This window comes from Cherax quadricarinatus, chromosome 63, assembly GCF_038502225.1.
Source record: "Cherax quadricarinatus isolate ZL_2023a chromosome 63, ASM3850222v1, whole genome shotgun sequence".
Lineage (NCBI taxonomy): Eukaryota > Metazoa > Arthropoda > Malacostraca > Decapoda > Parastacidae > Cherax > Cherax quadricarinatus.
Genome location: NC_091354.1, coordinates 508,813 through 530,236, shown reverse-complemented (window position 1 = coordinate 530,236; position 21,424 = coordinate 508,813). Strand labels below are relative to the sequence as shown.

The 21,424-nt window shown below is 40.7% G+C and overlaps 1 protein-coding gene across 1 annotated transcript in view; it reads left to right on the top strand.

Annotated features, from left to right (window-relative positions):
- Positions 1-21,424, top strand: part of LOC128698235 (cingulin) — a 75,895-nt gene that overhangs the window by 52,724 nt on the left and 1,747 nt on the right. Inside the window, 8 exon segments of the mRNA XM_053790393.2 lie at positions 2,604-2,783; positions 5,622-5,714; positions 8,580-8,747; positions 9,229-9,406; positions 10,374-10,529; positions 12,288-12,424; positions 13,742-13,998; positions 20,036-21,424. The exon segment at positions 20,036-21,424 is cut by the window's right edge and continues 1,747 nt beyond it. Of these exon segments, the coding sequence (XP_053646368.2) occupies positions 2,604-2,783; positions 5,622-5,714; positions 8,580-8,747; positions 9,229-9,406; positions 10,374-10,529; positions 12,288-12,424; positions 13,742-13,998; positions 20,036-20,045 (1,179 nt within the window). The 3' untranslated portion in view covers positions 20,046-21,424.

The following is a 21,424-nucleotide window of genomic DNA, read 5'->3' as shown; positions in this document are numbered from 1 at the left end:
AAGCATTCATAAAAACAGGCATGACATACCGAGAAGTGCTATACCACACACACACACACACACACACACACACACACACACACACACACACACATACACACACACACACACAAAAGAAAATCTTTCACAATCACTCGCCCAACCACTTCGGCACTAACCTGGAACCCACATCTCACGAAGCAAGTCAGGAAACAGGGAAAAGTATAAAGGTTTGCAACAAGACTAGTCTAGCGGCTAAGGGGAATACAGTATGTCTTAGTGCTCCCTCCCTTCTCTCACTGTATTCCTTTATACAATACTTATCCATTTAATAAAACATATGATTTATTTTGTAGTATTCTGCTACTTACCTGTACTGTAGCTATCATATATAATTTTATTTTCTAACTGTGATTTTAGTTGATCACTATATTAGTATGTCTATAAAAATGTTAGAGATTACTTATAGATTAGTCTACCAATGAAAACTTACACAGAAAACCGTGAGTAGTTTCAGTACTCCAGGTAAACTCCAGTACTGGTTCCCACCTTGTATAACACGAGGTAAACAATGCCTTGTATAACACGAGGTAAACAATGCCTTGTATAACACGAGGTAAACAATGCCTTGTATAACACGAGGTAAACAATGCCTTGTATAACACGAGGTAAACAATGCCTTGTATAACACGAGGTAAACAATGCCTTGTATAACACGAGGTAAACAATGCCTTGTATAACACGAGGTAAACAATGCCTTGTATAACACGAGGTAAACAATGCCTTGTATAACACGAGGTAAACAATGCCTTGTATAACACGAGGTAAACAATACCTTGTATCATACAAGGTAAACAGTACCTTGTATCATACAAGGTAAACAGTACCTTGTATCATACAAGGTAAACAGTACCTTGTATCATACAAGGTAAACAGTACCTTGTATCATACAAGGTAAACAGTACCTTGTATCATACAAGGTAAACAGTACCTTGTATCACACAAGGTAAACAGTACCTTGTATCACACAAGGTAAACAGTACCTTGTATCACACAAGGTAAACAGTACCTTGTATCATACAAGGTAAACAATACCTTGTATCATACAAGGTAAACAGTACCTTGTATCATACAAGGTAAACAATACCTTGTATCATACAAGGTAAACAGTACCTTGTATAACACGAGGTAAACAGTACCTTGTATCATACAAGGTAAACAGTACCTTGTACCATACAAGGTAAACAGTACCTTGTATCATACAAGGTAAACAATACCTTGTATCATACAAGGTAAACAATACCTTGTATCATACAAGGTAAACAATACCTTGTATCATACAAGGTAAACAATACCTTGTATCATACAAGGTAAACAGTACCTTGTATCATACAAGGTAAACAGAACCTTGTATCATACAAGGTAAACAGAACCTTGTATCATACAAGGTAAACAGAACCTTGTATCATACAAGGTAAACAGAACCTTGTATCATACAAGGTAAACAGAACCTTGTATCATACAAGGTTGTATAATACCGAAAAATGTATAACTAAGACAGATACAGAGTATGGACAATTAGAACACGTTTCACTCACCTGGTTCTTTATTAATCCAGTGATTGTACTGACGAATCCCCCGCTGAGCAAAACGTGTCCTAATACAATTCTGCTATGCACGTGTTTTCAATTTACACGATCTTTCGTCATGTTAAAAGACAATATTCTTCTCCCTGACACCCGAGATTTGTCTCTCATTAAGATGATCATTTATGAAATTTTAAATCCTCACTGATATTCATCATTAATTTCTCTTGTTTGGAAAAGAATCCTGGTCGCTGTTTAAGCAAACTCTGGCTGCTCCTTGTTGTGTTTACTGATAAGAATGAATTAACTTGTTTTCATTGGTCTGTGTTTTTAATTAAAAATATTTACCGACTGTCTTTTTTTTTGGTGCAATTAGACCAATGTGCTGCTGATCTCATTGTCTCTTTATCTATGGCACGGCTTCGAACCCCCAAATCTTTTTCTCTCCTGTGCCTTAAGCCTCAGCCTCTTCTCTCTATTTATAAATGAAGTCTCATCCTTTATTCATTGTAACTTATGGCCCTGCCCAGTGTAGCCCCTTCTTTATTTCATCACTATGGTCCATTAGTTTATCTGGAGTTTATCTGGAGAGAGTTCCGGGGGTCAACGCCCCCGCGGCCCGGTCTGTGACCAGGCCTCCTTAGGTCAGTGTCCCAGGATGCGACCCACACCAGTCGACTAACACCCAGGTACCCATTTTACTGATGGGGAACATAGACAACAGGTGGAAAGAAACACGTCCAATGTTTCTACTCTGGCTGGGAATCGAACCCAGGCCCTCACCGTGTGAAGCCAGAGCGTTAACCACCAGGCCACGTACCTCGAATCTCTTCCTCTTTCTTTTATAAAATGGGTTTTCTGCTGCCTCGTCCTCTTCCGTCACGAACATGACCTGCCCTGCCTTGAATCCCAGACCTTTAGCTTCATAGCTATGGCCTACTTTGCCTTGCCCTTCCCCACCACCCAGCGTGTGGTGCCTTGAAATCTGCTTGCCCTTGAATGGCCTTGTGTGATCCGTGTGACCCTTGTGTTCTCGAGGTGGGTCATCTGAAGAGCTACGAAGCGGAGGCCATCCAGCTGAGAGGAGTCACTCACGAACTTCAAAAGGCTCTGCGGGCGTCGGCCCGGGAGATGGAGCACCTCAAGATGAGAGAGAGAATCTTAGAGGAGGAGATACGAGGCCTGAAGAAGGCGCCACCGAATCGTCAAGTGGGGCAGGTAAGGAAGTGTATGTTGTCTTTACGTTGTGTTACCCAGACGGTCTCACCTGCTGACAGAAACTCAAAACTTCAAGGTAAGTTGAAAGAATCAGACGTCATGACTACTGGGTATGAAGACACATGATGCAAAATAAGCTTTTATTGGGACCTTCAACCCAAGATAAGCCGTTCTGAACGACTGTCACTGAATGAACAGAAGAACGGAAGGGGACTCGAACCGTCCTCCACTGCGTATAGCAGGATCTTTTTGCTCAAGGTTGACCTCTGTTATGAATTGATAACTCTTTACCATGAGTGTACAGATGTCCTAATAATGTCTTGATCTGCGTATAGCGTCTTTATACTCACACCTGTCGGCCCGTACATCCGTCTTGACGAATTGAAATTGGTCATAGACGAGCGAGTACGTCGTCTAGTTTTCATTTCTAATTTGTGGGTTAGTTGTCAGTGGTTCTAGCCAAGTTGTGACGCACGTTTGTGCGTTATTAGGTGTTTGTCTGTTTACTTAGTGTCTGAGTATTAGTTCTTCAAAGTTAGGATTGTTTTTATATGGATATCTTTCATTTTCTATAGCTGACGTACTGTCCACACATTCTGTTATAGTAACGCTTATTATTTTATCAATGTATCCCATTTTTATAATACTGTATGATAGCTTTGATATGTTATTTATGATATTCATTGAGCCAAGGCTGTGGAGTGTGGCACTACTTGCATAACGATCAGTGGGCGTGGCCATGATTTGACAAATTGTCTTGTACTATCATCCACCTTTTCCTGTCCCACACTCTCAGAGGTCAACAGTTTTCAATTTGCTGCCGACGGGAAAAGACGCGAGCAGTTGCTCTGTCTCCATTAACATAGCCTCACTCAGAAACGCCCCTTCAAGCAATGTTATTTTTGAAACTTACAATTTCTGAGCGTTGTCTGGTGTGTGTAGCCTATGTCCATTGTATAAACTTTGTTGTTTTACTAAATTTCTACAGCTAGCCTCTGAAAGGAAAAGTTGCCACTGTGAACTTCATTTAGATTATCCATACAACACTACAACACTCTTATAATCACTAATCTTCCGCCTTGTTATGTTTGATCATAGAGAGAGGTACGAGCGTCTGGTCGTGTCGTGAAAGGTGTAAGACAATCGCCTGAGGGAATGTAAGACAAAAATTGTTTGGAACTAACTTTTATGTTGTCTTCGTGAACTAATGTTTCGGGAAAATATATTGTCTGGTGCTTAACAAGATAAAGAAATGGTGTTAAAAATGCTTGCATGCCAGTGCTGTCGACGGTGGTGCTGGTACACACACACACACACACACACACACACACACACACACACACACACACACACACACGCACACACACACACACACACACACACAGTTTGGAATCCACACCTAGTCAAGCACGTCAAGAAATTAGAGAAAGTGCAAAGGTTTGCAACAAGACTAGTCCCAGAGCTACGGGGATTGTCCTACGAAGAAAGGTTGAGGGAAATCGGCCTGACGACACTGGATGACAGGAGGGTCAGGGGAGACATGATAACGACATATAAAATACTGCGCGGAATAGACAAGGTGGACAAAGACGGGATGTTCCAGAGAGGGGACACAGACACAAGAGGTCACAATTGGAAGTTGAAGACTCAGATGAATCAAAGGGATGTTAGGAAGTATTTCTTCAGTCATAGAGTAGTCAGACCGTGGAATAGCCTAGAAAGTGACGTACTGGAGGCGGGAACCATACATAGTTTTAAGGCGAGGTATGATAGAGCTCATGGGGCAGGGAGAGAGAGGACCTAGTAGCAATCAGCGAAGAGGCGGGGCCAGGAGCTGTGGCTCGACCCCTACAACCACTAATAGGTGAGTACAAATAGGTGAGTACAGGGAATAGGAGCTGTGTTGTACAGAGTAGCTGTCGTCCCCTCAAACACAAACAACCGACCATAGTACAAGGTAATTAGTCCCTTTGATGCCACACCATCCTCTTGTCATTGGTGGATCGCCTGTGTACCAAACTTTTAATTACTGTCGCACAGGTGGAGTGCCACAGAGATGGAGTACCACAAAGATGGAGTACCACAAAGATGGAGTGCCACAAAGATGGAATGCCACAAAGGTAGCTTCACTATTATTGGGAGAACCTTAATGCCTTTAATCAAAGACCCTTTATATCCGTGTGCGTCGGAATAACTTCCTCCCATCATCAGAATAATTGATAAATTAGACACATGTGCAACTCTTGGGTATCTTTATTGAGGAAACGTTTCGCCACACAGTGGCTTCATCAGTCCATACAAAGGAGAATCTTGAAGAACAGGAGGAGAATGAGGTAAACATTCCATTCTATTCAAGATTGATGGACTGACCACATCGACTCAAGGTTGAGGGACTGATTACCTCATTCTCCTCCTGTTCTTCAAGATTCTCCTTTGTATGGACTGATGAAGCCACTGTGTGGCGAAACGTTTCCTCAATAAAGATACCCAAGAGTTGCACATGTGTCTAATTTATCAACATGTCGGTTCTCTGAACCATTCAACCATCAGAATAATTGCTTGGAGAGAAAATAAATCTGAAAATAAATTAGAAAATAAATCAGCGTATGTTTTTGAATGCTGAGGATAAAAGTGTATGTGTATAAATGTATGTGAATTATTGTATGTGTATTAATGCTACCGCGTTGAAGTGCATGATATAGATTGATATCAGTGAGCAAGTGTGAGGAGTTAGCCTCATAACTCATTAAGTCACACTAACGTGAGTATCTCACCCTCACAATAATAACGTCAGCATCTCACCCTCACAATAATAACGTGAGAAACTTACCTCCACAGAGCACACTACATCGGGTCAAGAGACAGGCAGAGGAAGCTGAGGCAGAATTTCGTCAGAAGCAAGAGAAGATGAAGAATGAACTCAATGCTGAGGTAAGGTGATGCTGTCTCTCTCTCTCTCTCTCTCTCTCTCTCCCTCATTTTCAGCCTTAGATATAGATCATCACGTGGTAGCACACAGGGTTACTGTGCTACTCACATCATTGTGTTCGTGTTTTTACAATCAGCACGACAAACTGTCGCTCCTGCAGGAACGGCTGGAGATCAGCACGACAAACTGTCGCTTCTGCAGGAACGGCTGGAGATCAGCACGACAAACTGTCGCTCCTGCAGGAACGGCTGGAGATCAGCACGACAAACTGTCGCTCCTGCAGGAACGGCTGGAGATCAGCGAAACTTTGCCCCAGGAAAACCAACGTGTGTCCTTTCTTGACATCTCAGGGAGTGTGTTAAGGCTCGATCCTCCGTCTCTTAGAAGCTACACAGAAAACATTCTCTCTCATGCCATTAAAGTCCCGTGTGTGTCTCTCTAAATTAATGACTAAAAGGCTGCAATTGTTCTAAGATGTAAAAAAATATATACATATCTCCAAGAAGCCTTATCCTTCAGACGTCTTTAAGACGTTTGAGTAAAGAAGATTATTAAGATGTTTTATTTCGGCTTTATTATGTTCTTTAAATATCTTTGCATTCGAGAAAGAAATGAGATTTTTTTTCTTAAAAATTTCTGGAAATAATCAAAATTTTGGGCCACTTTCTGGCCTATGTTAATTGGACATGACAAACTGCACGAGTCTTATCAGAGAGTCCAGACACTGGTGGTGGTGTTGGTGGTGGTGGTGGTTGTGGTGGTGGTGGTGGTGGTAGTAGTGGTAGTGTTGGTGGTGGTGGTGGTGGTGGTGGTGGTGGTGAAGGGGATCAGGATGACTGGTGGTGACTGGTGGTGGTGACTAGTGGTGACGTACAAGAGGGACACAGGACACAGAGGAAGGAAGGTTGGAGAGAACAAATTGCTGATTTATGTAAGTGACTACTGGCGCAGTGCCAGAGATCTTGGCACACAGTGCCACTATTGTGGGGGAAATCCCCTTTCCCTAGATGTGGGGAGACTCCCAAGATTGTAGGGGAAGAACCCACGATTGTAGGGACAGACCCCCTCCCTCTCTAGACGTGGTCAGGCTGTGGTATCAAGTGAGTCTTTTCTAACACTGAAGACAATGCTAAAGTAGTGGGTTGCAAACTTAGCTCCTATTGCAGCAACGTTTCTCTCTGTGTGGAATTTCTTGAAGTCATGTTTCGCCCTTCGTATAGGGTTTATCATGTTTCGCACTTTGTATAGCGTTATCAAATCACGTTTCTAGTGATGCTGTTAAAGTGTTTTAGAATAGTTCATTAAGAGGCTGTGAGAGGAACTGTGAGTCTGAGAACAGTGGTGTGTGTGTGACAGTCACTGCTGAGAAGCTGCCTGGTTGACTGTGTTTAAAGCCTGTCTACTACACGAGGGGTCATTAAGGCTGCCTGTCACCTGCTAACCACCAGTCAAGAACACGTTAATACCTAAAACAGGTGTGCAAAATGCTCTCCTCTGAGCACAGAGTGCGCTCGTGGCAGCTGCAGTTCCCTGATGGTGTGAGTTACCGTGGCTATCAGACTTACATCAAGCTTCACTTACGGCTAATATCCAGACCGAGAAGGCAATACAGTTGTTGGGGCTTGGAAGTATTGTTGATTCTCTCTCTCTTTCTCTCTCTCTCTCTCACTCACTCTTAACACTCCCTGACCTTTACAAGGTGAGGCTAAGAGTTCTTACCCTTATTTACAAGCGGAGAACTGTTACCTTTCTCAGTCTTACGTAGCATTACCTTAGCTAAACCTTTGTTGTTACGAATTACGTTAATAGGGAATAGAACGATGCTGAAGGCAGCTGTGGTCCAGAGATTTCACTGTGTCAACTGACTTTACATAATTATTTTCTGTATGCAGTGCAAATATGTACCAGACTCGAGTCATTCTTTAAAAAATGATCTTAAAAGAAGTAATGTTTTAGAGAGAGATACAACTAGAGTGTAAGTACTCTTTCCTGCCCGTCTTGTGGTATAGAGGCTGTCTTCTTGATGACAGCTAAATAGAGCCATGTGTTGTACACTGACAGTATTAATCTTTTATGTAATATTAAGGCTGCTCGCATCTCTCTGGGGTTGAAGACTCTGATGATAATGTAAGATCATTCGAAGTCCATTTCAGGCGAGAGATGAGCTGCCTTGCATGCTTCTCTTTTTTGCAGCAACGATACGGGTGGAGGTTCGATCCTTCGTCTCCTAATCGCGAGACAGGCAAGTTAGTCTCAGCCAGACTTCCCCAGAGAGTGTAGGAACCCGGACGTTATGGCCGGGTTGCTATTCTCTCTGATCTCACCTGGAAGCTTGTAGGATAAAGTATCCTGCGGAGATTCAAATCCTCTATTCTGCCCAGACGGTGCAGATGAGACGGAGAGAGGGAGGTGGAAGAGGGACAGGCAATCCAAGAAAGTGGTGCATACTAAAGGTGCGAGCGCACTTATGCCTCGTACAGGATTTTGAAGCCTCTAGTATCGAGCAGATATGAGATACGTCTTAGTTTTGAGTCAGGTTCTTGACAACCTTGCTTTTAAGATGTCACCTTATTCTTCAAAGATGTTTAGAAATCTTATTCATCCTCATCTCTGGATTCTGCGATTTCTCTAGTAATTTTCTCAAATCTCTCTCTCTCTGTCTGTCTCTCTCTCTCTCTCTCTTTCTCTCTCTCTCTCTCTCTCTCTCTCTCTCTCTCTCTCTCTCTCTCTCTCTCTCTCTCTCTCTCTCTCTCTCTCTCTCTCTCTCTCTCTCTCTCTCTCTCTCTCTCTCTCTCTCTCTCTCTCTCTCTCTCTCTCTCTCTCTCTCTCTCAATCCCTCTTGATATATCTCTCTATCTCTTCCACAGTGGGAGGACAAGCTGAGGTCTGAGTGCTCAAGACTGAAGGCAGAATTGGATGACCTCCACGCTGAGGAGAAACACCTGGCGGTAGAGTCCATGAAGGTACAGAAGGAACAGGAGATAAGAGCGCTCAAACAATCGTGGGAACTACGTCAGGAGGAGATGACTAAAGAAGTGAGTTCAAGAGACGTGTAAGAGGCGTGTAAGGGGCGTGTACGGGACGTGTGAGAGGTGTGTAAGGGTCGTCACATGTAGCAGACATGTGACTGGGTCAAGAAAAGACACAGATTCAGCTTTCATTGTGGCAACGTTTCGCTCAGTGAAGAGTTTATCAAGTCAGTTTATCCAGACCAGTGTCTTTTCTCAACGAGAGCAAATTCCAGTAGTTTAGAGGCAACATTTCGCTCTGGGTGAAGCTTTATTAAGTTCAAGACATGTTAAAACTCTAAGACAAAGCTTAACGCTGCCCCAATAAAAGCTTATTCTGCAACAACGCCTATTTTTACTATTGTTTTAAAACTAAAACATTTTCCGAGTTAAACATAAAACCCGATATAAACTTGTCCATGAAAATAAACAGCCCCCCAAAAAACTATTGTTTAACGCTTACGTAAACCAACGAAGAAATTAAAGCTGACGTCTCCTGCCGGTGCAGATCTCGACGCTAAAGGACAGCCTGACGGACAAGGACGCTTACTACCACAAGGAGCTGGAGAACATGAGGACCAACGCTGACAGAGACGTATGGGAGCTGCGTCGCAAACTTCAGAGGCTAGACGAGAAGAACTGGACCCAGCAGGAGTACCTACAGGAGAAACACCACGAGGAAATGGGTGAGTACATCCTGTGTTTCCCAGGGGTGAAAATGGGTGAATGTACTCCAGTATTTCGTACTCAGAATGATCATTCTTCTCCTACTATTCCATATATATATATATATATATATATATATATATATATATATATATATATATATATATATATATATATATATATATATATGTATATATATATATATATATATATATATATATATATATATATATATATATATATATATATATATATATATATATATATATATATATATATATATATGTCGTGCCGAATATGTAAAACTGGTCAATTAGCAAGAACTCATTTAAAATTAAGTCCTTTCTAAAAATTTCTCTTATACGTTTAAAGATATATTTTTTCATTAATGCTAATGTAAAAATTTATAATTTTGCACCAAAAGGAACTTAGAAAACTTACCTAACCTTATTATAACAAGAACAATTTATTTTAGCCTAACCCAACCAAATATATTTTAGATTTGTTTACAATAATTTAATACAAAACAAACACAGTGAAATATATTTTTTTCGTTAGGTTCAGAATGATTTTGGCGAAATTATTGCATACACAAATTTTCGCTTTTCCTATATGGCAAGATGAGCGTTGCTATTTAAGCCAAGATCGCAAATTCTGCCTATTCGGCACGATATATATATATATATATATATATATATATATATATATATATATATATATATATATATATATATATATATATATATATATATATATATATATATATATATATATATATATATATATATATATATATATATATATATATATATATATATATATATACGTATATCCTTGTAGATCTTTCACCTGTTTGTGTTGAATATTTCCAAAAGGAAATCACATCAATTTCGAGATGATTTCCTAGTTGAGGAAACTCAGTGTTCACCATTTTTCTTGCCTCAACTAGCTAGGGAGGCTTAGTACTCACGACCTTCCTTGCTTCAGAGCGACTACGGGCCGACTACAAGGAGAGGGTGTCAGACCTGGAGGCGCTTCTGGCTGTCGCCATGAAGAACTCTGACGAGGAGAGCCGCGTGCAGGCTGAGAAGATGCACAATGATGAGATGGAACACTTGTGCGAGCAACACAGACTTAGCATGGGTATGTATATGTCTAGTTCAGCATAGTGTGTGTTGGAGGCTAGAGGCTTGAAGGAGTGTTGGAGAACAGAGGCTTGAAGGAGTGTTGGAGAATAGAGGCTTGAAGGAGTGTTGGAGAACAGAGACTTGAAGGAGTGTTGGAGAACAGAGGCTTGAAGGAGTGTTGGAGAATAGAGGCTAGAAAGAGTGTTGGAGAACAGAGGCTTGAAGGAGCGTTGGAGAATAGAGGCTTGAAGGAGTGTTGGAGAACAGAGACTTGAAGGAGTGTTGGAGAACAGAGGCTTGAAGGAGCGTTGGAGAATAGAGGCTTGAAGGAGTGTTGGAGAACAGAGACTTGAAGGAGTGTTGGAGAATAGAGGCTAGAAAGAGTGTTGGAGAACAGAGGCTTGAAGGAGTGTTGGAGACTAGAATTTGAAGGAGTGTTGCAGACTAAAGACTTGAAGGAGTGTTGGAGACTAGAGCTTGAAGGAGTGTTGAAGACTAGAGACTTGAAGGAGTGTTGGAGACTAGAGCTTGAAGGAGTGTTGAAGACTAGAGACTTGAAGAAGTGTTGGAGACTAGAGCTTGAAATATGTGGAGGTTTAGCATATTTACGAATGCATTTTCGTTTAGCATAGACACAAGTAGAGGTTCTGGCTTACCGTGGGAAAATCTGTCTTGGCTTCTCGACTTGATGCCTTGTCACCCAGGCTATCAACTACCTCCTAGCATGTAACATGCACCTACCTCCCAGTATGCAACATGTACCTCCCTCCCAGCAAGCAACATGCACCTACCTCCTAGCATGTAACATGCACCTACCTCCCAGTATGCAACATGTACCTCCCTCCCAGCAAGCAACATGCACCTACCTCCTAGCATGTAACATGCACCTACCTCCCAGTATGCAACATGTACCTCCCTCCCAGCAAGCAACATGCACCTACCTCCTAGCATGTAACATGCACCTACCTCCCAGTATGCAACATGTACCTCCCTCCCAGCAAGCAACATGCACCTACCTCCTAGCATGTAACATGCACCTACCTCCCAGTATGCAACATGTACCTCCCTCCCAGCAAGCAACATGCACCTACCTCCTAGCATGTAACATGCACCTACCTCCCAGTATGCAACATGTACCTCCCTCCCAGCAAGCAACATGCACCTACCTCCTAGCATGTAACATGCACCTACCTCCCAGTATGCAACATGTACCTCCCTCCCAGCAAGCAACATGCACCTACCTCATAGCATTTGTTTTCATTTGTGATATCACATACTTCTTTTTCCTTCTCTTCTTCTTCCTCCTCCTCTTCCTCCTCCTCTTCCTCCTCCTCTTCCTCCTCCTCTTCCTCCTCCTCCTCCTCCTCTATTATCCAAGACCTGTTGTCTAACTGTTTTCTAAGGCATACTTCGTTATATTTGTAGTTCTTATTTTTGTAGATTTTTTTTCGTAGTTTGAAGTTGTGGTTGATTTTGGTAAGATATTTTGTTCAATATGTTTTATTGCATCTTTCTCGCCATCATATATTATTATGTAATTATAAGTTTGTCTGTTATTGGCTGTTTATGCTGCGGAAGATCCTGTGTTCACTTCCCGGGTTGCAGAATTTCTTCTTCTTCTTCTTTTTCTTCTTCTTCTTCTTCTTCTTCTTCTTCTTCTTCTTCTTCTTCTTCTTCTTCTTCTTCTTCTTCTTCTTCTTCTTCTTCTTCTTCTTCTTCTTCTTCTTCTTCTTCTTCTCCTTCTTCTTCAGTAAGTACTCTGTGTTGTCCTCAGAGCGATTAAGAGAGGAGCTGGAAGCTGAGAAGTTCCAGGCGGTGGAAGAGGCTCGTGTCATTGTCTCTAAACACCTCGAGTACATCAACGCTACCTTGAGAGACCAGCTAGCAGAAGCACTTACTAATAGCACTCAGGTTAGTCTCTTAAAATGACTTAGACACTTGTCTAAGACATCAGTGCGTCAGATATTGTATATATATATATATATATATATATATATATATATATATATATATATACATATATATAGATATATATGTACATATATATATACATATATATATATATATATATATGTACATATATATATAGACATATATATATATATATATATATATATATATATATATATATATATATATATATATATATATACATATATATAATATACATATATACATATATATATATATATATATATATATATATATATATATATATATATATATATATATATATATATATATATATATATATATATATATATATATATATATATATATATATATGCATATGCATATGTCCTGCCGAATTTGTAAAACTTGCGATTTTGGCTTAAATAGCAACACACTTCTTGCCAAATATTCTCGTGTACTTGAGGTGAAGAAGTCTGTTGTGTAGGCCACACATATCAGCAATAAAAATAACAAAGTTTTTCCTGTGTGTCTTATGAAATTATTGCTACTGTTAGACAACTTAGAAATCTTTTGATTCCTGGAGATGACTGGAGATTGGCTCTCCCGATCAGCATCCTGAGTTTAAGGATCTTGTGTTTACATTGATCGGAAGAGTGGAACATGATAACACCCTTTTTTCTCCTCCTGAGAGGAATATTGCCTCATCACAACACCTTCACCATCTCCTGAGAGGAATATTGCCTCATCCCAACATCTTCACCATCTCCTGAGAGGAATAATGCCTCATCACAACACCTTCACCATCTCCTGAGAGGAATAATGCCTCATCACAACACCTTCACCATCTCCTGAGAGGAATATTGCCTCATCCCAACACCTTCACCGCCTTCTGAAATGAATATTGCAACATCACAACACCTTCACCATCTCCTGAGAGAAATATTGCCACATCACAACACCTTCACCATCCCCTGAGAGAAATATTGCCACATCACAACACCTTCACCATCTCCTGTGAGGAATATTGCCATATCACAACACCTTCACCATCTCCTGTGAGGAATATTGCCATATCACAACACCTTCACCATCTCCTGTGAGGAATATTGCCATATCACAACACCTTCACCATCTCCTGAGAGAAATATTGCCACATCACAACACCTTCACCATCTCCTGAGAGAAATATTGCCACATCACACACCTTCACCATCTCCTGAGAAGAATATTGCCACATCACAACACCTTCACCATCTCCTGAGAGCAATATTGCCACATCACAATACTCTCACCTCCTCCTCCCTCTTCCTACAGTATCGCGAGGAGCTGGAAGCTGTCAAATCTGCCCTGACGCTGCGGGAGGAGGTCATCTCCTCTCTGGAGGAGGAACTAGCCAAGCTCAAGGAGGTAGAGGGAGCCGGTCCCTCGCCCTCCTACACTGCCTCCCAGACTTCCCTGGCTTCCACTAGCGAGTCCAGCAGCTCCCAGGGATCGAACTCCCAAGACAGACTTAGTCTTTCAGAGTCCGTTGGTTTGTCTGTCGACAGCCAAGACGATGCTCACAAGTCTGGGTAAGAAGAGTATCTTCAGACTTTATTATTATTATTATTATTATTATTATTATTATTATTATTATTATTATTATTATTATTATTATTATTAAATAATAATAATAATAATAATAATAATAATAATAATAATAATAATAATAATAATAATAATAATAATAATAATAATAATATTATTATTATTATTATTATTATTATTATTATTATTATTATTATTATTATTATTATTATTTATTAATAATAATAATATTATTATTAGTAGTAGTAGTAGTAGCAGTAGTAGAAGTAGTAGTAGTAGTAGTAGTAGTAGTAGTAGTAGTAGTAGTAGTAGTAGTAGCAGTAGTAGCAGGATTAATTATTATTATTATTATTATTATTATTATTATTATTATTATTATTATTATTATTATTATTATTATTATTATTATTATTATTATTATTAATATTGTTACAAGGTGACATAAGGTGTTACAAGGTAATTCAGTGTTGTAAATGATTTCTGATTTGCCTCTCAGAGTCTGGACACTTTACAGTATTAGCATTTTTGGAATCTTCTGAACCTTTTGCACTTTCTGAACTTTTTGAACCTTCTTGTTGTTCAGTCAGACGTTAGTGGTTATCAGTGGTTCAATATGAGAGCATTCCGAGCACTGCCTCGTACTTCCTGTGATTCCCAATTCCTGATTCATACGATTTCTGATTTCTATAATCCCTGATGTCTATAATTCCCGTTTCATATGGTTTCTTATTCCTATGATTCCTGAGTCTTTTGATTCTTATTCCTGTGATGCCTTATTCCTCTGATTCTTGATTCTTATGATTCCCGATTCAAATGATTCCTCTTTTCTTTATTCCCCGATTCTTGTTATTCCTTATTCTTATGATTCATGATTCATATTATTCCAGATTCATATTATTCCCGACTTCTATAATCCCTGATTACTATGATTCCTGATTCATATGATCCTTTTTCCTAATTCCTATGATTCCTGATTCCAGTGTTTCTCCATTCCAGACTAATATGATTCCCGATTCCAGAATCACACGATTCCTGATTCATATGATTCCCGATTCTTTGATTCCTATGATTCTTGGTTTCTCTGAGTCTTGATTCCTGGTTTCAGTGTTCAGTTGCAGGACTAAAATATTTGCATTACTAACTACAGTTACCTGTTATCATGTGAACCAGAGGTTTTCAACTGGTGGTCCGTGGCCCACTCGTGGTCCGTGGCCCACTGGTGGTCCGTGGCCCACTGGTGGTCCGTGGCCCACTGGTGGTCCGTGGCCCACTGGTGGTCCGTGGCCCACTGGTGGTCCGTGGCCCACTGGTGGTCCGTGGCCCACTGGTGGTCCGTGGCCCACTGGTGGTCCACAGGAGCACTGTCCAGGGTGTGGGGGGCGAGTCTCTATTGAAAAGGCAGTCTACCTTCTTCACTGCAGCTTCCTACAGCACAGATCTTTCTCTCGTCTCACAAACATAATTACAGTAGTAACGCGCGGGAGACTGCGAGGTGACGGTGAGAATCCACCAGCTAGCCAGGGCAAACAGGCTTGTTTATGTCCGATAAATATATCACCTTGTCGGTTCTAAGAATCATTTATCCATGTTGTTTATGTCTGGCTATAAGGGAGGTGTTCGGTGAGCCGTCCTTGTTCTTGCTTCACTAGTGTTTGTTCTCTGTAACGTAACATAATAGAGGAGGAACACGTCTGCCGGTCTACTGGTCAGTACTAGGCACGTCCTTCTCAAGCCCAAACCCACAGATCTTCAGATCAGCCACAGCTACAGCAGCGTGTGATCCTAGAGGCTTATTTGAGTCTCTAAAAAAATGGGATGTGGTCCACGATTTTTTTTTTTTGGGGGGGGGTTGCCTGGTGGTCCGTGGACTAGCACGATTAATTTCCAGGGACTGTCTTGTAATATTTTGAAATGAATATATTGGAATATTTGTAAAGGAATATCTGAGATATTTTGAGGAGAATATCTAGTAATAATTTTAAAGGAATATCTTGTAATATTTTGAAAGGAATATCCAGTATTAACTTCAAAGGAAAATCTTAAAATATTTTGAGGGGAATATCCTGAATTACTTTGAAGGGAAAATCTGTAGAAAATATTTGAAAGTTAATACCATCAAAATATCTTAATATTCCAGAATAATATCACACGGAGGAATACACTAAATATATTAATCTTGAATTAATTATGTTGCTGTTATGTGTGATCACTGGCATTCCTGTTTAATTCTAGAATGGCGTACCTCTGCCTTGTCTTGTTCGTCCTGTTCTTCAAGTATCTGCCTCCCGACTTTGCTCTGGCGTTGACTAGCCTGGGTTTAATAACTCTCCATCTGGCCACTGGCAAATTGCTTGAGTAACTTCCGGTAGATGAGACGTAACTTCCGGTAGATGAGACGTAACTTCCGGTAGATGAGACGTAACGGCAGAGTTCATGACGCAGTGAACAGTGTAGTGTCTATGTGTGTGTTTATGTTTTTCTGGGAGGGGGGGGGTGTATTGGGGTTTAACAAACCCGGCGGGGCTCAGGACGAGAGTAATATTTTTAAGAGATTTATGAATTCCCTTCCCCTCTTCTTGTTCTGCTAAACAAATTATAGATTGTTAGTCACAAATACCGTGGCTGGGAAAACTTACATCCAGCCCTCAAGTTGGAGGTGAAAGTGTGCGACGTTTCGATTCTTGTGTCATCACGTTAATAGTGATCCAAGAAGGAGTGAAACGTCTTCCATGTTTCATCTTCAATTTACGGTTTAGTTTGTGAATTCGAAATGGAGGCTTGTGTATAATATATATATATATATATATATATATATATATATATATATATATATATATATATATATATATATATATATATATATATATATATATATATTTATATTATTTATTCATTTATTTATTTATATATTATAGTTTTGTTGTAGCAGTTAAAAAGGTTTGTGTAAGTCCCATAGATGATAACACCAGAGAAACCATGGAACGGTTGAGGTTTGAAACCAAAGCAAATGAGTCTTGATATTCACAGGCCAGTGAGTAAACCACTGAGCCTGTGAGTCTTAGGACTCAATTGCCATGGGTTCAAACTCCAACCGTACCCTGGATTGTCTGAAAGCGTGTAATTACGATTTGGTGAGACATAGCACCAGAGATTATGCTCCCGCCATCTTTGTATTCCTTGCTGCTTCTCACATTGACATGTGCTTCACCTCCTTCTCCTCTTCCTTCTCCTCCTCCTCCTCCTGCTGCTCCTCCTCGGTAGTGGTAGCGGTCTCCTGGGTAAGGTATTTGGAAGTGGCTGGTTCAGCAGCGCTAAGACTAAGGAGAGCTCTAGAAGGGGGAGCGCCCCAGGGAAGCAGACCTCCTGAGCTCACCTCATCTCCCCCACGATCTCATCTCCGTGGATGCCTTCCCATCTCCACGGAGCTCACCTACCCCATCTCAGGTGCTCGATTTTTTCCCCCTATTAACTGGAAAAATAAGCATGTTTTCAGTTTTTTTATGTTGATTTGCCTCTGCAGCATGCAGTAAGCTGATGAATAAGCTTTGGTTGTTGCTAGCATGACCTTCCTAATAATGTGGATCACTGTGTTGTTTAGATTCTAACTTGACCTTTCTAAAGCCTTTCCTGACCAGGATATACACAAGACTCCATCACTCTGACGATGCCTTAACACGCGTTCTTTCAAACATGAAAAATGAATTAATTCACTTTTTTGGGGCCTTTCTTAAAAACACCTCCCCCCTCCCTCTCCCCCTCACTAGATTTCTAGGATGTTTATGAACTCTGCTGTTACTCTATTTGCTCAGGACTCGTAGAAATTAAGATAAAAATAAGATATGGTTGTAGTAGCCACCTAGAAAGTGTGTGGGGTCGAGTCCACTGGTGTGTCTGCCCACGTCTTTCTTAGCATGTAAGTAGTCGCCTGAAAAACACCTTTACCCCTCTCAGAAATTCTCACACAAGAACCCGAAAAACTACTGCCTGATATCCTCTCCAGATCACCCAAGATCCGACCCAGTCCTTCACTAACATCATATGTATTTCAGTTAGTCTAAATAGCTCTGTGCAGCTATGAATTTAAAAAGACATGTTAGCAAACACCAGGACATGTTTATCTGGAAACGTTTCGGTCTTGGGGCTTTGATCACTTGTAGCATACAGAGGTTGAAATGAGCGTTTTAAGTGATCAAGGTCTCAGGACCGAAACGTTCTCTAATAAATATGTCCTAGTGTTTCTCACGTGTCTTTTCTGACCAATTTGCCGGTATCTATTACCAAGGTTCATACCACAACTAAGCGTGTCTGTTCGGCGATTACCAGACGGAGGAACTAGCCTCCACCACTCCTCTAACTGAAGTTGCGTAATATAAAGTAGCTAAATTAATCTAAACTCTCTAAGCACTTGCACAACGATATTTTCTTGAAAACAACACTGACCAATTATCAAATGGATCACTTGCTCTCCACACCTCCCGAGTTTAACAATTATTATGATTATTATTCTCTACTTCAGCATTGTGAAATACAGAATAGTTGTTGGTGATATTAACTGCAAATATTAGATAATAATAATAATACTGAGTGGGTAGTCATAATGATAATAGTAATGATAATAATAATAATAATAATAATAATAATAATAATAATAATAATACTAATAATAATAATAATAATAATAATAATAATATTATTATTATTATTATTATTATTATTATTATTATTATTATTATTATTATTATTATTATTATTAGTAAAGACACGTTACATTATTAATAATATTATCGAGAAATACCACCCACATTTAGGGTATATACACTGTCAAGTGTGTGTATATCTGTGTATACATACAATGTATTGACTTTAATCTCAGCTTTAGAGACTAAAGCATCCTTGACTGATGGTGAAGAAGGAACATGCATTCTTAATGACCTTCGTGTAGTCGATAGATTTGAAACCCAATTAACCAGCCGCTCCCATACAAGGCAAAAGAAAATATATAACTATTTTCTTTTAATTCCGAAGGTATAGACAAATTACTTTAGCTAAATTGACAGATAAATGGCATTATTTTCTATTTAATTATCTTTATTGTTGAATCTCAGTGGTGTGGTAGAGAGTTGAAGCAATAGGTATCAGCTTGGCTTGCTTGCAGTTTGTAACTTAATCCACGTTTCTTGCAATAACCGAGGAGTCTGCACCTACAGTTTTACCTAATCCATCCTCCACCTATCTCTCCCTCCTCTGTCTCTTTTCTTGTGTTGCATGTGCATATTGTATTGCAGGTGTTCCCTCCTTGTTGTTGCTCTGAAATGTGAAGAATCAGACACATGCCCAACATCTGGGTATCTTTATTGCACATGTGTCTAATTCTAATACCATACATGCTCTGGATGAGTCTGGTGTCCTCGTGTTAGGTTCACAGTGTATATACACTGAGAGCTCTGTATTTCTCACTGTATATGCACCCAGAGCTGTGTATATTGCAGTTTGTATACACCGAAGTGTGTGTGTGTGTGCTTTTTTTTTCTCGGTGTAAATCCCTTAGAGGTGTGTATCGTTTATTTTATACACATTGAGAGATGTGTATTTCTCGGTGTATAGGTGTATATACACTGAGAGGTCCGCATCTCTAAGTGCATATGCACAGGGAGGTGTGGATTTTTCAGTGTATTTACACTGAGATCTCACACACACACACACACACACACACACACACACACACACACACACACACACACACACACACACACACACACACACACACACACACACACACACACACACACACACACACACACACACAAGGAGAGAGTGGACTTAGTAGGGACCAGCAAAGAGGCTAGGTGAGGAGCTGTGAATCGACCCCAGCAACCACAAACAGGTGAGTACAAGTAGGGGAGCACACACACAAATACACACACCAATAAACATCACTGAACATCAGTGTGATTCCAGTCCATCCATCTTCCTGGAAGTGTCCCAAACCACACCTGTAATTAACTCCTTATTTCTCCCCAGATGCGGGTAAGGGCACTGCCAACGGCGCCCCACCTGCTGGAAGATCCTCGTCTTCCCTCCTGAAGATGCGGGAGAGAAGGGCCAGGATTCATCACTCATACTACCACATCGTCACCAGTAGCCATTATCAACACTTCAGTAACCCATAACCCGTGTAATTACTTATATAAAGATGTATATTTCTTACTTAAAGACGTACTGGAATCAAGACAGACACGTGTAGCAGAAGGAGCCTCAATAGGGGGCAATGTTTCGCTCTAATGAGAGGGCGAAAAGTAGTGCCAATTAAGGCTTGTTATGCTACGTGTATACTTGTCATATATATTTTTATTTCGATTTCATTGCTGAGCATGGATCCAAACGTGGCACTGCCCGGAAAGTGAAGAAAAGAATCACTTTACAGAACAAGGTTTTGTTGAGTCTACGTTTCTCCCTGATAAATGATCCACACAGAACGAAACGTTGCCAAAATAGCAGCTTATTCGGCCACGTGAGTCTTTTCTGAACTCTAAGCTTGTTCCAAGCTGCTGGAGCGTCCGGTTAGCTTGCAGCTTTTGCAGAGGACGTTTCCCCCGGAGCGTCTATCCACGTCTAGCCTTGCTTCCCTACTCTGGTGACAATCTATTCCACAAATTGTATGGAGACTTATTAATATTATGCATATTTGCTTGCTGTCCAGCTCTGGGTGGTGCTAGGGATGCCTGAGTCAATCACAGGGGCCCTCAGACCAGAGATGGTGATGCTGGTCTTTTCCTGGTAACGGATGGTGAGTCTAGATATTCCTAAGCATAGATTGTGATTCTTGGAACCAGACTCACTACTCTATCATATAGATGTGGTGATGTCAGAGATTAGACACACCGCCCAGTTCATCTCCTGACTACAGATGGTGATGCTGAGGGAAGAAGACACCACTACACTGATCATTTCTCCTGAGGTGCACATAAACCAAATAACTGATGCAGCTAACTCGAAACTAGCTTAAGAATGGAGTCATTCATAGCGAAATATACGACATATGTCAGGCCCACACTGGGGAAAGAAATACCAGTATGGAACCTCATACCTGATCGAGCATGTGAAGTGACGATAAGTCCTTCCTGGACGGTTGGTACTGGAGATCAGTCGCACTTATCTTTTTCCTTTCATCTCGGACATCTGACCTCCTCGACATCATCATCTTCCACACCTTCATAGGACAATATAACCCAAAACTTGAGTCCCGTGAAGACTCAAGGGAGACGCCAGGAGGAGCGTGTCAACATGTACGGCGTGTTGCGCTTTATTGCAACGCGCCGAGACTCTTTCTTACCTCCGGCACCTACCTTGTGGTGTCTTCCCTTCTACAGTGACCTCCTGCAGTAACCCGGTACTGCAGCATCAGCACTT